The sequence below is a fragment of the Schistocerca americana genome, chromosome 2 (genome assembly GCF_021461395.2).
Source record: "Schistocerca americana isolate TAMUIC-IGC-003095 chromosome 2, iqSchAmer2.1, whole genome shotgun sequence".
NCBI classification, from domain to species: Eukaryota; Metazoa; Arthropoda; class Insecta; order Orthoptera; family Acrididae; genus Schistocerca; species Schistocerca americana.
The window spans coordinates 606,488,612-606,506,030 of record NC_060120.1 but is presented as its reverse complement, the minus strand read 5'-3'; the positions used below and the strand labels follow the sequence as shown (position 1 = coordinate 606,506,030).

At 44.2% G+C, this 17,419-nt stretch overlaps 1 protein-coding gene across 1 annotated transcript in view; it reads right to left on the bottom strand.

Moving 5' to 3' along the window:
- LOC124594242 (dynein axonemal heavy chain 8-like) overlaps positions 1-17,419 on the bottom strand; it is a 619,801-nt gene that overhangs the window by 305,832 nt on the left and 296,550 nt on the right. The window contains exons 22-23 of the mRNA XM_047132606.1: positions 11,956-12,558; positions 5,056-5,286 (exon numbers count right to left, since the gene is read on the bottom strand). Coding sequence (XP_046988562.1) covers positions 5,056-5,286; positions 11,956-12,558 — 834 coding nt within the window. The remainder of the gene's footprint in view (positions 1-5,055; positions 5,287-11,955; positions 12,559-17,419) is intronic.

The window sequence follows — 17,419 nt, the reverse complement described above, 5'->3', positions numbered from 1 at the left end:
TTGTAACACTCCATAGGTCTCAGCTAAACATGCCTCTAAACGTGCCTCCGGGATACTGTACGGTGATTAAAATTTGAGCATTGAGCGAACTTATTACCAGTATTTTTACTACAGAAAAAAAACCATTCGTGCGAATGAAGGATGGTGTGAGTATTTGATGGCTACTGGGTTTTTCTAACGTTACTGGAAATTTTCAGGTGGAGATCGCAACACAGAATGCCCAGAGGACGTGTACGTGCAGCTTACCACCATTCGTCGGCTTAGAGATCCAATTATGGTATGAGGGACGTGGGAGTCCGGACAGAGAGTTAGACATAGCGCAGTGAGCGCAGAACGAGAAATGATGACATGGACTCAGGACAACAGTGTGCAGGAAGTGTGGCTCGGATTCTTCCGGAAGAACTACATCAGGAGAAGGTCCTAGCCTTGTTTGATTGACTCTGACAAATAGACGAGTGACAACAGCTGATATCCGGGAAGATGTTACAGTCGATTCGTCACCACAAACCGTAGCGGACAGGATACTTGAAGCTGAGTTGATATCTCGAGTTGTCCTGCATCACTTACCACTGAAACCATACCGCAGATTACAGAGGCTTATTCGAGTACGCTGCTTGACAACTGCTAAGGAACAGAGACGTGATTGGACAGGAATAATCACAGGGAATGATGGACGACATGAAACACAGTACTCGCGTAACAGAGGTAGAGTTTATAACGAAAAGTGGTAGAGATTTCACCACAAGGGAAAGCAGGGAAACAGACATAGAAAGCGTACTTGTTTGATACAGGTCAGACTCCCATCATAAAGATTGATAACGGAGTCTTAGTAAGAAATAGGCCCTCCTCGGGCAATAAAGCACATTTTGCACTTGTTATTCATTCTGGCTACCACACTGTTGAGGAGTCCTTGGGAAATATTGTACCACTCCTCTCTCAAGGCTGTTTTCAGTTCTTGCACGGTTCAGAGAGAGGGTGTTCGTTGAGAAACACGTCTGCATCTCAGGCATCCTCTATATGGTTTAGGTTCGGGGAGTCTACATGCCATTCCATACGTTCCATATCTTCGCTTTGCGCTGGTGATATGTGGGCGGGCAGTGTCGTCCATAAATAAAAAGTGGGCACCTACCGCACGTCTAAACAAACGAGCATGATACAGAATTATCTCCCTGTAATATCGCTGTACTGTAACGGTACTTCTCGCAAATTGGTGTACGGACATTGTGCATAGTGCTTGCCTGCACCTAACGCCTGGGTTATGCCGATGACGTTCAGGAATGTTCTGTGGTGTGTAAAGTGTTCCCTTCTCTGTCCACATTAACTGGTGGCCAGAACCACTTGCCACAGTGAAGCAGGATTCGACGGAGAACATCATTCTGGACCACTGTTGCTGACCCCAACTAACATTCTCCCTACACCAAAGAACTCTTTCTCGACGATGGCGTGGTTGAAGTGGGGTACATTTAACAGGCTTTCGAGTATACAAACCAGCCTGATTTAATCGCCTCGAAGTGGTTCTCGCAGAGAGAGCGGCTACAAAGTCTGCAGCTATTGGCCGAGGAGTCTATTCCTTTTCGCCACTAGGGATGCGTAGCGATTCTCTTGAGCTTTGGTGGTCCGTCTATGACCACTGGCACGCTTTCGCATAACATTTCCAACTTCAGTGGCCTTTTCTAATAGCGAGATGACACTTCCGGACACGCCCATTACCTAGGCCATAGTACTGACACATTGACCGACTTCGAGCCTTCCAACTGCTCATCCACGATCGTAAGCACTCAAATGATGTCCTGCAGATCTGTCTTCGTACCACATGGAATACCACACTAATCGGTTCTATAAAAACCTTCGTCAAACACTGTTCGGCATGAACTGTTGAATGCATACAGAGCATTAGTCGACAGGCGTTGCTCCGGCTAACACGTCCCGCCCTCTATATTTTTTACTGTCTGCAGCTAACACGTCCCGCCCTCTATATTTTTTACTGTCACCGGTTGGATGTTCTTTAGCTATTGTCGGTTGCTCTGTAGGAATTGGTAGTTGTTCCTTAGCAAGTGTTGTTCCTTAGTAGCTGTCAAGCAGTATATAACCAGAGTCAACAGGTATACAGGAAATGTACTCGCAACTGCGGGTATGAACCACCATGAGCTGTATGTTAGAATCACGACGATGGAAATCTGTGCCAGAGTTGGACTCGAACCCAGATTTCCCGCTTTAAGCGAACGGTCGCCTTAGCCGCTTTGGCTATCCGTGCGCGAATCACAGCCAGATCCAAACTTCCATATGTCGTCGTCCGTGTATCATAACCTGCACTCATACGTTACCTATATTCCAGTCCAGGAAGTTGAGAGTCGAGGGCTTGATACTGACGAGTAAATACGAAACAGAAGTGCCTTTGTCATTAAGAAGTACAATGCAATGTTCCCTCGGACATACGTGCATGTTTACAACTGAAGGTTGTGACACGTGAAGGACGACGTATGAAAGTTTGGTTCTGGCTGCGATTCGTGCACGGATAGCCGAATCGGTAAAGGTGACTACATGCATGAAGCAGGAAATCAGGGTTCGAGTCCCGATCCGGTACAGATTTTCATTGCGTCATTCCAATGTACAGCCGATGGTTTTTCATATCGCAGTTGCAAATACATTTCCTGTACTTCTTGACGACTGCAGTCGCAGCAGTGCCTGCTCCTTGGGACGTGCATGTATGTCCGAAAGAACATTGCAACGTACTTCTTAATAACACAGGCACTGCTGATTCGTGTCAACAGGGACATTTTGTCGCATTCTGTGGTGTTCAGTGACAAGTCTCGCTTATATTTGTGGCGATCAGATCGACGCTAAAGTGTCCGTAGACGACCTGGTGGGCAGTCTCAGGTGGCAGCGATTCCCGTGACCCACGCCTCTCCATATCTTGGAATCATAGTGTGGAGAGATGTTGAATAAGACAACGGGACTGATTTGATAATTGTTGAATGGAGGCTGAATGCTCGCCAGTATGTGGCAAGAGTGATAAACCGTACCCTCACGAAGTACCAAACGACAAATTTGTTCAGGATACTTAATGGTCCCACACTGCAGTTCACACAACAAATGCCTTGAGTAATACTCAGATCTTCGATTGGCCTTCCTGGCCCCATTATTTGTCTTCTATAGAGCATGTATTTTGGAAATTTGTGGTAAGTTCTTACGGGACCAAACAGCTAAGGTCATCGGTCCCTAGACTTACACACTACTTAATCTAACTTAAACTAACTTACACTAAGGGAAACACACACACCTATGCCCGAGGGAGGACTCGAAACTCTGACAGGAGGAGCCGCGCGAACCGAGGCAAGGCGCCTCAGACCGCACTGTATTGAACATGTTTAGGATGCTATGTGGAGATGTACCCCAGTCTCCAGTCAGAAACCTTCATGTGTTTCAGGCATGGCAAGAAATTCCTCAGTCCCTCAAGATGACATTCGGAGGCTGCTTGCTTCCACGCCACAACGAATACAATTGTTTATTCGCATTGTAATGAGATTAACATCGGACTGGTGCTTCATGGTCTAACGCTTCCGTCAGTGTGTGTGGATATTGTTGTGATCTTCAGTCTGAAGACTGGTTTGATGCAGCTTTCCATGCAACTCTATCCTGTGCAAGCCTCTCTATCTCCGAGTAATTACTGCAACCTATATCTTTCTGAATCTGCTTACTGTATTCATCTCTTGGTCTCCCTCGACAATTTTACCCCCCCCCCCCCCTACACCTCCCCATCCCGTACCCCATATATATATATATATATATATATGGGGGGGAGGTGGGGGGGGGTTAAAAATTGTCGAAGGAGACCAAGAGATTCAGGAAGATATAGGTTGCAGTAGTTACTCGGCTATATATACTGGAAAAATGAATACCTGGGCAATGCTGCGTTTGTCATATTTTTATATATGAATATGACAAACCCGGCATTCCCAGGTATTCATTTTTCCAATATCCTTTTAGAAACGGAAACAAAAGGAACTGTATTTGTAGTATAATATAGAAAGAATTTCATTTCCCTGTATTAGTGAAAACACCTGATTCGCGATTTTCTAAACGTCTCTATGGCAACGCCTCTTCATAGCTCTGTAGACGGCTATTGTTTTCGCCTACAACCGTTTGCACTTCGCAGTTGAAAGCTGTCAAAAGGGCTGCCAAGTTTCAGGGATTTCCGAAAGTTGTCTCGATTGTAGGAGTGTCTTTGTAGTAAAGTATAAATGTATTAAAACTTGATGGGTGATGCGGCACTTTTTTCACGCATCTCCGTGTTTTGACGTTATATATCTTGAACTACGTGCCGTAAAATGATATATTTGTATAGGTACATTCAGCAGCATATGTGGATACTGTCTGCGAAATACGTTGCGAACAGAGTTACTAACAAGGGAGTAATAAATTTAAACATCATGCATGATGTGGCAGTTTTTCAGGCATCTCATTGCTTATGATGTCAAATCTCCTGATCTATGTGTAATACAATTATATAATTTTGTAGATACAATCAGCAGCATATATGGGTATCGTATGCAAAATGAGTTTCAAACAGAATTAGTAGTAAAGAAGCAATAAATTTAACTGTATATACAATGCGCCAGCGTCTCGCGATTCTCATTGTTTATGACGTTATATCTTCTGAACTGTGATACGATAGGTAGGTGTTCTTATCGTCACAGCGATTATTGCTGACAGCGAGGTGCATGTGTATCAAGTTCGGTTGAAATCCGAGGAGATGTGGAACACATACATACATCCATTTTTATAGTATGTATGGATGATGAAATCTACTGTTGATACCGAAAGAGCAGGCTGTAATATGGGCCACGAAATTGAGTGAAATTTCAAAATCCCTCACACAGAAACTGAGCACTCACGTTAAAAAATTATGAGTACATATTTGAAAAATCACATACAAGGATCATAAAAAAGCAATAGCAAGCAGCCAGCATGTGTGGACGTTCTTGCACTGATCGCCGGATTCGGAAAGTTAGTAGCTGTATAGAATGTAGGGCTTGGAACTGTGAGGGTGCATACCTGAGAGGGGAACCGCCTCGTCATTTCGAGGAAGTCATACTCAGGATCGTTGAGATAGGCGTAGCAAGCGGCGATGATCTGGCCCAGCGAGTTCTTCTGTTCGTTGAGGAGCGCTCCCAGCCACAACTCCACTCCGCCCACGCACACCACCTCGTGCTCCAGCGTGATTTGCTCGCCTTCTCGCGACTTCACCGCAATCAGGCGATCGTAATCTCTCTCGTGGAACACCGCCTAACAAAATTAAAATTAAAAATTAACTTAGTGTCCACCTTTCAATCAGGCTCACGGCTGTGAAAGTAAAGACTAAATTGTAATCGTGCAAGTTTTAGTTTCGGTCTTCATTTCGAAGACTGGTGTAATGCAACAGTCCATGATAGTCTATCCTGTGCAAATCTCTTCATCTCTGTACATCTACTATAAACTGCACCCATCTGAACCGCTTATTATATTCGAACCTTGGTCTCTCTCTACAGTTTTTATATCCAAAATTTCCCTCCCTTACCAAACTGGCGATACTTTGAAGCTTCATGATATGTCGTACCAGCTGATGCCTTCTTTTAATCACATTATGGCATAAATTTCTGTTTTCGTCAGTCCTTCCTATCTAACTTTCAACATTCTTCTGTAGTACGAAATTTCAAAAACTTCTGTTCTCTTATTTTCTGAACTGTCTACCGCATGTGTTTCACTTCCGTACGCTTAATTTCCATGTTAGAGCTAATTTTAGTTTCGTCAGTATGTACTGTACTTCCTCGATTCACCGCCAGTTGGCCCAATTGAAGGAAGGTAATGTTGACTTCGGTGCTTGTGTTGACACGCGACTCATTGCTCTACAGTACTAGCATCAAGCACATCAGTACGTAGCATCAACAGATTAGTGTTCATCGCGAACGTGGTTTTGCAGACAGTGCAATGTTTACAAATGCGGAGTTGGCAGATGCCCATTTGATGTATGGATTAGCACGGCGCAATAGCCCTGGCGCGGTACGTTTGTATCGAGACAGATTTCCAGAACGAAGGTGTCCCGACAGGAAGACATTCGAAGCTATTGATCGGCGTCTTAGGGAGCACGGAACATTCCACCCTATGACTCGCGACTGGGGAAGACTTAGAACGACGAGGACACCTGCAATGGACGAGGCAATGATTCGTGCAGTTGGCGATAACCTTAATGTCAGCGTCAGAGAAGTTGCTGCTGTACAAGGTAACGTTGACCACGTCACTGTATGGAGAGTGCTACGGGAGAACCAGTTGTTTCCGTACCATGTACAGCGTGTGCAGGCACTATAAGTAGCTGATTGGCCTCCACGGGTACAGTTCTGCGAATGGTTCATCCAACAATGTGTCAATCCTCATTTCAGTACAAATGTTCTCTTTACGGATGAGGCTTCATTCCAACGTGATCAAATTGTAAATTTTCACAACTAACATGTGTGGGCTGACGAGAATCCGCACGCAATTGTGCAATCACGTCATCAACTCAGATTTTCCGTGAACATTTGGGCAGGTATTGTTGGTGATGTCTTGATTGGGCCCCATGTTCTTCCACCAACGCTCAATGGAGCACGTTATCATGATTTCATACAGGATACTTTACCTGTGCTGCTAGAAGATGTGCCTTTACAAGTACGACACAACATGTGGTTCATGTCACGCTGGTACGTTCTGTTGCTGTGTGTTTCCATTCCATGGTTAATGTGATTTGAAGAGAAGTAATAAAATGAGCTCTTACATGGAAAGTAAGCGTTTCCGGAAACATGTCCACATAACATCTTTTCTTTATTTGTGTGTGAGGAATGTTTCCTGAAAGTTTGGCCGTACCTTTCTGTTGGTTGGTTGGTTTTGGGGAAGGAGACCAGACAGCGTGGTCATCGGTCTCATCGGATTAGGAAAGGATGGGGAAGGAAGTCGGCCGTGCCCTTTCAGAGGAACCATCCCGGAATTTGCCTGGAGTGATTTAGGGAAATCACGGAAAACCTAAATCAGGAAGGCCGGTAGCGGGATTGAACCGTCGTCCTCCCGAATGCGAGTCCAGTGTCTAACCACTGCGCCACCTCGCTCGGTACCTTTCTGTTCAAAATGGTTCAAATGGCTCTGAGCACTATGGGACTCAACTGCTGAGGTCATTAGTCCCCTAGAACTTAGAACTAGTTAAACCTAACTAACCTAAGGACATCACAAACAGCCATGCCCGAGGCAGGATTCGAACCTGCGACCGTAGCGGTCTTGCGGTTCCAGACTGCAGCGCCTTTAACCGCACGGCCACTTCGGCCGGCTACCTTTCTGTAACACCCTGTATATGGTATACAGTTTTTCCACAGGTAGAACTCGTCAAGAAATTACGAAAATTGTTCCTGCGCTACTGTTTTAATTATATATCAATGAATGGTGTCTGTTCTTTCGAACATGTCCGGGAGAACAAACACCATGCATTCATTTATAAGGCTCTGAGCACTATGGGACTCAACTGCTGTGGTCATAAGTCCCCTAGAACTTAGAACTACTTAAACCTAACTAACCTAAGGACAGCACACAACACCCAGCCATCACGAGGCAGAGAAAATCCCTGACCCCGCCGGTAATCGAACCCGGGAACCCGGGCGTGGGAAGCGAGAACGCTACCGCACGACCACGAGATGCGGGCATTCATTTATAACTGATTCACCTCGATGGGCAATGAATCCAAAACAGTCAGTGCCGATGCACAGTTACGTTTGACCTCCAGTGGGAATCTACACGGAAGCGCTAAAAAAACTGGTACAGGCAGGCGTATTCAAATACAGAGATATGTAAACAGACAGAATAAGGCGCTGCGGTCGACAATGCCTGTACAAGACAACATGGGTATGGCGCAGTTGTTAGTTCGGTTACTGCTACTACAATGGCAGGTTTTCAATATTAAGTGAGTTTGAACGTGGTGTTATATTCCATTCCGACATGGCTGCGGCCGGAAAAAGATCCTGCAAGAATGAGATCACGACAACTGAAGAGAATCGTCCAGCGTGACAGAATTGCAACTCTTCCGCAAATTGCTGCAGATTTCAATGCTGGGCCATCAACAAGTGTCAGCGTGCGAACCATTCAACGAAACATCATCGATATGGGCTTTCAAAGCCGGAGGTCCACTCGTGTATCCTTGATGACTGCACGACATAAAGCTTTACGCATCGCCAGGGCCCGTCACCACCGACATTGGACTGTTGATGACTGTAATCACGTTGCATGGTCGGACGAGTCTCATTTCAAATTGTATCGAGCAGATGGACGTATTCTGGTATGGAATCCATGGACCCTGCATGTCACTAGGGGACTGTTCAAGCTGGTGGAGGCCCTGTAGTGGTGCGAGACGTGTGCAGTTGAGTCTTATGGGACACCTACGTCTAGATATGACGGACAGGTGACACGTACGTAAGCGTCCTGTCTGATCACCTGCATCCATTCATGCCCATTGTGCTTTCCGACAGACTCGAGCAAAATCAGCACGACAATGGGACACCCCACACGTCCATAATTGCTCCTGAGGGGCTCCAGAAACACGCTTATGAGATTAAACACTTACGCTGACCACCAAAGTCGCCGGTCGGAGTGGCCGTGCGGTTCTAGGCGCTGCAGTCTGGAGCCGAGCGACCGCTACGGTTGCAGGTTCGAATCCTGCCTCGGGCATGGATGTGTCTGATGTCCTTAGGTTAGTTAGGTTTAATTAGTTGTAAGTTCTACGCGACTGATGACCTCAGAAGTTAAGTCGCTCAGACCCATTTGAACCATTTTTGAACCACCAAACTCCCCCGACATGAACATTATTGAGCATATCTGGGATGCCTTGCAACGTGCTGTTCTGAAGAGATATCCACCTCTTCGTACTCTTACGGATTTATGGAGAGCCCTGCATGATTCATGGCGTCAGTGCCCTCCAGCACTAGTGCAGATAATAGTCGTGTCCATGCCACGTCGTGTTGCGGCACGTCTGCTTGCTCGCGGGGCCCTACACGATATTAGCCTCGCGGAGTGGCTGCGCGGTTAGAGGTGTCATGTCACGGATTGCACGGCCCCTCCCGCCGGAGGTGTGTGTATGTTGTTCTTAGCATAAGTTAGTTTAAGTAAGAATGTAAGTTTAGGGACCGATGACGTTAGAACTTTGGTCCCTTAGGAATTCGCACAAAATTGAACACGATATTAACCAGATGTACCAGTTTCTTTGGCCCTTCAGTGTAGAACTAACGCCTAGCGGAAAGGCAACCTACCCGACACTTAAATGCGCGTCATGACCTACGATCCTTCATGTAGAGGTGCGTAAGTACAAAGAATAGAGAAAGTATCATGAAGACGTCAGACGATTGAAAAGGTGTTCTGAGCTACGGAACACAATCCTTACTCATACTGTTTGTTAAATGTAAGAGCTTTTGCCATGGTGCAACACTAATAGCGGAAGCCTGGATTTTTGCAACCTGCCTTTCTTACTCGCTCTTCTGTGCTCGCTTGTTATCTAAGCCTGAGAAATGATTTCCGCTATATCTTCATTTTCATCTCTATCTATATCCACATTCACAGGTTGACCCAAGAGGAAATAAACATATGTTAAGAGGTAACAGAACGGATCATTCTAAGGTGGATACATCAAAAAACCATTATGTTCTGATGCCTCTGATTAACAGCGTTCGTCATGTTCGCCAGTTGAATGTGCATATCACTGTTTCTGGAGGACTAGGAGGAACTTCCCTGACAACAAGAGCACATTCCTCATGGTCAGTGGCAACACTACTTCCGTGAATGCTATCTTCGACGCTTGAACGGTTGTGGCATCATTGTTGCATGATCAAGAAAGTCACCCGACGTTTTTCCGCTAGACTGCAGTTTTTTGGGCTGGCGAGAGAACGAAGTCTTGAGGTCAAATATATAACTGAAGGAGGTACCGCTTTTCGTATTTTAAATGCTTGTGGGAAATTTAAACAAACAAGTATATGTTAGCTACTATTGCAACAAAACATCTGCTGCGATATGCTGGCGATGCATCCTACCTTACCATGTAGGATTAACATAGAAGACAGAGAAGGTTCAATTGAGAGCGGCGCATTTCGTCCCAGGGTCGTAGAAACAACGAAAGTGTCATGGAGACCAACGACAAACCCAAGTTATAGACGCTACAAGAGTGGAGTTGCGCATCGCGGAGAGGTTTCCTGTTGAAATACAGACGCATACTTTCGAAGTCGAAGAACAGGACAACATATTAATTCCTTCCACATACATCTCGCGAAATGACCACACCGAGAAAATCAGATTAGACTTCTTACGGCGATTTACCAACAGCGATTCTTCCCAAGCACCGTTTGCGGATGGAACAGGTAGGAGAGACCTAATAATTGTGCCAGAAGTCTCCTACCCACAAACCGCAAGGTGTCTTGCTGAATGAAGATGCAATTGTAGATATTTTTGAACATGAGTTGTAAAGGGAAATCGACAATAAAAACTGATTAAATAATTATCTGTTAATTTACCGCAAACTGCATCCCCATCAATGGCAAATACATGCACGAGGACATCGGAAGGGAATGAGAATATAGTGCACCCTGTGCATAAGTTACCTTTAAAAAAGTTGAGCAACATCAAAACTATACTAGATAATAACAACTGAATCCGAACATTGTGATATGTTACCTTTAAAACCTTAAGACTAAGCAGATAATACGGAATGCATCTCAACATGTGACAAGATAACTCTAAGCCTTTTTTATTTTCCAGGTGGCGTTGATTCAACAAAAATGTAGACGCCACAGGACGAAGCACAGTATGTAGCCTGGTTCATAGAGACGAAGTCCGATACCCAAGTGCAGCGAAACTTCCGTACATAGTATGGAAGGGAACCACAGTCACGACCAATATTTTGACTTGGAATACGTCATCTTGGGACACAAGTAGTATTCTCCACAAATAAGGGACGGGTAGCCCATCTGTTCCAGACGCCGACGAGGATAAGGTACGGCAGATTTTTGGAAGGAATGCTACAAAATCAGTGCGTACGACGTCCACAGAGCTGTAAATGCACGATCAACAAAGAAGACACGGAGAAGATTGCATTTTTACCGTTTTGTGGCTCAATAACAGGGAAGATTAGCTGGCTCCTGAATAAACATAAAATCGACGCAATCTTCAGGCCCCAGGAAAGATCCAGCAACTAATGAAGCCTGCGAAAGGCGGTGTAGGCCTCAGAACATACGGACTATACAAAATACCGTGTGGGTGTGAGCAGGTTTATGTCGGTCAGACTGTCCGCATTACTGAACAGAGCTGAAAAGAACATGAAAGATGTTTCTGCCTACACTATCGCGACAAATCAGTTCTAACGGACCATGCAATGGAAAACGGACACCGAATTGCATTCGACGCTACTTCTATTATTAAATGGACCAATGGCTTCTGGAATAGCGTAATAAATGAAGCAATAGAGATCAAAATAACGGGCAGCATCCTCAATAAAGACGGTGCATTGCAGTTGAGTACGGCCTAGGATACTGTGATTGGGGAGTTGAAGCGGGTGCGGCGGCCGCGCCGCCAAAACTTTACTGTACATGGTATGGGACTGGACATCAGTGACGTCACTGGTGGCAGCGCGTCTATATAGGCACGCCAGCGGAAGTAGACAGTCAACCACTTGACAATGACAGAGTAGATCTCTGCCGAAAGCTCATGGGCAGTTAACCACTTGATGCGGCTTGAAAACCGAGAATATTTTATACTCGACTGGTACCTTAATTCCACGGCTTTTCTGTGTTTCTGTGTTAACTAGAAAACTCTGCATCAAATAGTGGCGTGGTATAGATTGTAATAAAATCGAAGAAATAAATAGGCTCTTAGTGTTACGTTTTACCCCAGTCCAGCAAAAGGTATGGAATAAGAAGCAAGTACCTCAGCGGTATTATCGAAGACGTCGACCAGATGGCTTTGGATGCTGTGTGAATCTGAAGCCTGACCGAGGATCTCGAGGAGCGACGGGTCAGAGATGAAGAAGAACCTTGGGAAGATGAGCCTCTTGGATTCGAGGTAGCCCGTCAGGGACTTCTGGCAACTGTTGAGCTGCTCGAGCAGGTACGGCAGCAGCTGACCCATAGTTTCGTCGCTCACGCAGCACTCGATGACTCCCGGCTTCTCCCTAGCGCGCTGCATTATCTTCGTCCACCACTTGTCAATAGCCATGAATTTCTTCGATTCTGTGGGCAGCTGCTTGGCGATGTCGCCGTCGACGAACACCGCCTCCAGGTAGACCCAGAGGTTCTGCACCTGCATCCAGTACTCCAGGATCTCCGACGTGGCGCTGCAGTTGTGCACCCACGTCTGGATGTCTTTCTTGAAGGGCGCGTTGTATCTGTTGGTAAGCAACGAGCCCAACACCATCAGGCTGTCCTCGAGCGCGGATACGATTTCACTCGTTTCCGTTCCCTTCAGCAGCAGTTCTCCACGACCTTTGAATGACGCGAACTGTAGCTGGACTGTGGACCAGTCGGCGATTACCTGTGAAATATATCACGCATTATAATTATGAAGGCACAATAGGGTGGTGGTATGGTAAACCATATAACAGACAGCTTTGCAAAATACAAATTTATTTCACTACCTAATATCCATTAAGCTCAATGTAATCGAGGATACGTATTTACTGCAACCAGTCACAATGTTTAGGATTATAAATCTTATGACATTAATTTATCAGCGACGCCTTTCGACCTGCCATCACCATCGCCAACAAGGCGCGCAAATCTCTTAAACATTATTTACACTTTTAATATTACTGACTATATTATCGCTAATTTTTTCAGTTGCCAGTGTCTTCATAACTTCCAGAACATATCTCTCCCTATATAGAAACAGACAAAATACGCGCTGTTTTAAGTTACGTTTCACTTTCCATAACGCTGCTGGAAGCCCTGGAAATCAACAAACATCTAGCCCACAGTTCTGAGCTAATCTTAAATGACGAAACACAGCTTAATACTTTCTGTCTTCTAAATTTCACATTATCATCTTAGTTTTCCATTGCTTCCCAGGCTGTCTGTTCGGCATATTCCCTCATTTTCCTACATTATTGGTTTATTTTATTGAGATTGCCTGTGTACTCCATACATGCTGTAGATGAAATTGTTATCTTTTGTTTTAATTGTTTTCTGTATCACTTTCCATGTTTAATACCTCTTGATGTTGTCTCGTCAAGTACTAATTCTATTACGTTTGGTTTGTTTATTTATTGTAAACTGTTATATAGGCATGGTTTTCGAGTACAGCGTTAATGTTTTCCCTATCTTCTCTCTCTATATTTATTTGCTGTTCAAGTTTTTATCTTTTAAATTGCATTACCCCACACTCTCAAAGACGTAATTTATGGTGTGTTTGTGCCTTAATCTACTTGTGTAGCAGCTTTTGCAATGTTGCTTACAAACATTGTAAGTTCTTCGGCGACAATAGTCAGTTAAAATTCTACGATGGCCTTGTAAGCCGAAAAACGGTTAACGCAATAAATTAATCCTGTAGAACATGAGCTATACACTGCTATTCATTTACTGTAATGTTGTTCTACCAAGAAAAGACGTACAAATCAACATTTCCACAATGTTTTTAAAGTCTGGCTAACACAGTACAATGTACTAATACATAATATCCCAATGTATATGTCCTCCTTCTGGATTATTAGTACTTTATATTTAAACAGATCATCACAATAATCGTTCATAAGCAGCACATAAACATCGAATTATTGTGTATTAGTATACTGTAGAAAAACGAAACGTGACTGAAGACACAACAAAAGGGTAGTATATAAACGAGGACATATGTTCTGCCACCATAACAGCCAGTGGACGCACGTGCAGTAAGCCGCCACCATCGTTTCACCAAAAACATTTACACGCCTATGCAAGTGAGGGGTGTCAAAATTTTCTGATTATGAAATCGAGAAAAATAAAGTTACCTAATTAATTCTTATTCGTTTGTAGGTTCATGTATACAGTCTTGGTATACAATGAAATTCCTGTGCTCAAGTACCGTAGGAGCCGCTAAAGGTAGCAGCCAAAGCAAAATAGCGCAGCTCTTGATAAAGTATTGTAGGTTATCGTACAAAATTTCGTAGTGGAAAAGCTGTAGATGTGTCAGGCCTACCCAGACGGATAAAAAAGTCATCTGGATCAGCTTGATACAGTCACGTAGTACTCGAATTATTAATACACTGCCTGACAAAGTCAAGGAAGCAGAAGACTTTGGCGGATGTCAATGTACGACGGCTATTCAGAAAGTAAGGTAGCGAAATAGAAACCACAGTGAAAGTCAAAAATGTTTTATTTGTAACAGTTTGCTACACTTTCCAGCTACTTTTCTACATAGTCGCCGCTCCGACTTAAGACATCTATAGTAGCGTTGTACCAACTTTCCAATACCCTCGTCACAGAAGGCAGCCACCTGTGCATTCCGCCGCTTCTCTACCCTGGTCTGTAGTTCGTTGTCCATGCATAAATGTTGTCTTCATAGCCAGCGATTCATGTTAGCACAGATGAACATCAGAGGAGCCAAGTCCGGGCTGTGTGATGAGTGACAATTCCCATCGAAACGGGCCCCTGAAATGTGCGGCCGAGAACTGTCACGAAGAAGGAAATGCCTGACAGGTACAATATGTGGGGTTGCATGACATCAGGCGAAACCTGGAAGCGGGCACCATTATTTGGCGGGAGACACTATTGTTCTAGGCATCTTTATGTGCTCACTGTGTGCTCAGAACGTGACGCGATCGACAGGCATACTTCAGATACTGCCCTACACATCTGTGCAAAGCTTCGTCGGATCTTCATTGTCGTTTCCATTTCGCGACCTACCGGACCTTACTTTCCGAATACCTCTCGTAACTTCATACACCTACACGCCATTGGAGATTACGTAAACGATCAGAATTGCAGTTTTCTGTGACAGGTTGAATGGCCACCAGTGTACATTAGTGTTGACAGAGTATATAATGGGCTTGAACAGCGTCAGACGTTGAGTGATCACTGTGAACAACACGAGATGCCATGTACTCATGTGAGATAGCATTATCAACACCTGCAGGAGTTTTAAAGGGGCATCATAGAGGATCTCCATCTAGCCACTTGGACTAATCATGCAATATCCTGATTTCTAAGGCATTCGGATGTGGCAGTTGGACTGCGTGGGATATCGTGGAAGGCACACTCATCGTCAACGTTCCAGTCGACCACCTCAACGGTGGATCGCCGTATTGAGCACCAAGCATGTCGTAACTGCTTCACATCTGCACCTGCGATCTGAGAGCAAAATAATGTGCTCTCTGCAACATTCTGTGGCATTTTGGAGAAAATATTAACACTAGTTGCAGTTTTCTTTTTACTTTAAATCACAACTGGCTTCAGCTTGCAAGGCCATTTTCTAGTGGTATACGTCAGGCGTCCTGAAAGGACATAGGACGACTGGCTAGTCGTTGGCAATCGCCCTGTGTCCTTTCAGGACGTCTGACACATACCACCAGATAATGGCCTCGGGGTCGAAACCGTTAACGGTGTACTAAAAAAAGAAAATTTGAACTGGTGCTGACCGTTTCTTCGAAGCCATTACTACAGTTGCACAATCAATACCAAGATGTTCCGTATACTGGACAAGAAATTAATTATGTGCCATCTCACATCATTGGTCGGAGACTAGCATAGCAGCAGCCGTAATAGAAAATACAATCCCAAGCGCTCGCTGCCGTTACCGGGAAGCAGGAACTGTTGATGAATGGCGTCGCATCGTGTTCAACGACGAATCCCGGTCGTTGACGAGTGTAGCGGCAACTTTGGTAGTTTCCACTCATCCAATGTTTTGGAGAGGCGCCGCTGTGTTACTACTGGTGTTAGGGTAAGGGGAGCCACAGGGCATGACTTCAGATCACGGCGTGCATTTTTCAATACGACAATGCTCGTCCACGTGGTATATGTCTGCATTATGAGACAGTCCTACTCCCAGATACGTCCCCCATAAAACATCTGATGGACCAGCTAAGACGTCAAATCCACACAAGCCCTAGTATCCAGGATATGAAGGATCAGTTACTACAATTGTAGACTAGCTTGCCTCAGAAGAAGATACAACGGCTTTATGAAGCCCTTTCCAACGAATGGGTGCATGCATCCAGGCCAGACGGGGTGCAGAGTCTTGTTGATAACTGGTCTCATACTCCCAAGTTCTTTGTAGATTGGACTCGATTTTGTAATCACCGAACTAATGTCACACGTCCTCTCAAACGGTGAAGTTTCAATTCGTTTCCTCCATTCCTTCTGGATGCTTCTGTCTTTTGTCAATCAGTGTATTAATTATTTGAACATTACCTAAAATTTGATTTCTGTACTTTTCCAGTACAGTAATGTGATCAATGTATGTAAGTGTCGTAAACCAATTTTCTCTTTGAAAACGTATAGTTACAAGATATATGATCTCCAGTTGTTATTATATCGGTCAATCGTGCCGGGCATTTACTACCAGGTTTAAAGAACACGTAAGACTAACTGATAGGAACACGTCGACTGTTGTGGACTGGACATCAAGTACCAGAAATCGAAAACGCTTTCTGATGCAGCATAAAGTAAAGAAAGGTAAAACGATGAATATTTTTTAAGGAAATAGTTGCTTACGATCAGATGAAGAAACAAGCTGATAGAATTTTAAACTAACAAACAGAATTAACTAATAAAAGGTTCTCACATAATGTTACTAGGTTTCTGAAGAGATAAACGTAGGAAAGAAATGATAAGTTCGTAATTTCGTCATTGGATAAGACATATTTAGACTTACTTGTCAACGAACTTAAACGTAAATAAAGTACGTACCAACATATTGTACAACATTATATGTTATTGCTTTAAAAAGGGTTTCTATTGCTGTGTAAGAGTTTATTTAACGAAAAAGCGTTTGAATTTAACTCTTTTAATTTTTAGCACTTACTATATTGATTTAGCCTTGACTATGTTTTTTATTCTTATTTCATTCCCTCATTTCAGAGGGTTCAGGCTGGGTTGGTAGCGAACAGTACTTCGCTCTTCACCCAAAAGAGTTTAAAGCATACGAAGATGGAACAACGATTAAAAAAAAAAGAATTATATAGGGTGTATCACAGTTAATGGAGTAAACGCATAAGGTTGCAAGTACACGACACTAATACCAAATACGTTTCAGTTAACACAGGTCCACAAACGAATCGTCTGCAAGATAATAGGGACTTTGTGGCTATCAGCCACCGCTGACCTGATTCTGTTTGAACGGCATCCCATTTGGGAAATGGTAACAATAACATACAAGATTAAGAAAAGTTACTAGAAGTACTTTGGTAGAAGTGTAGGTGTTC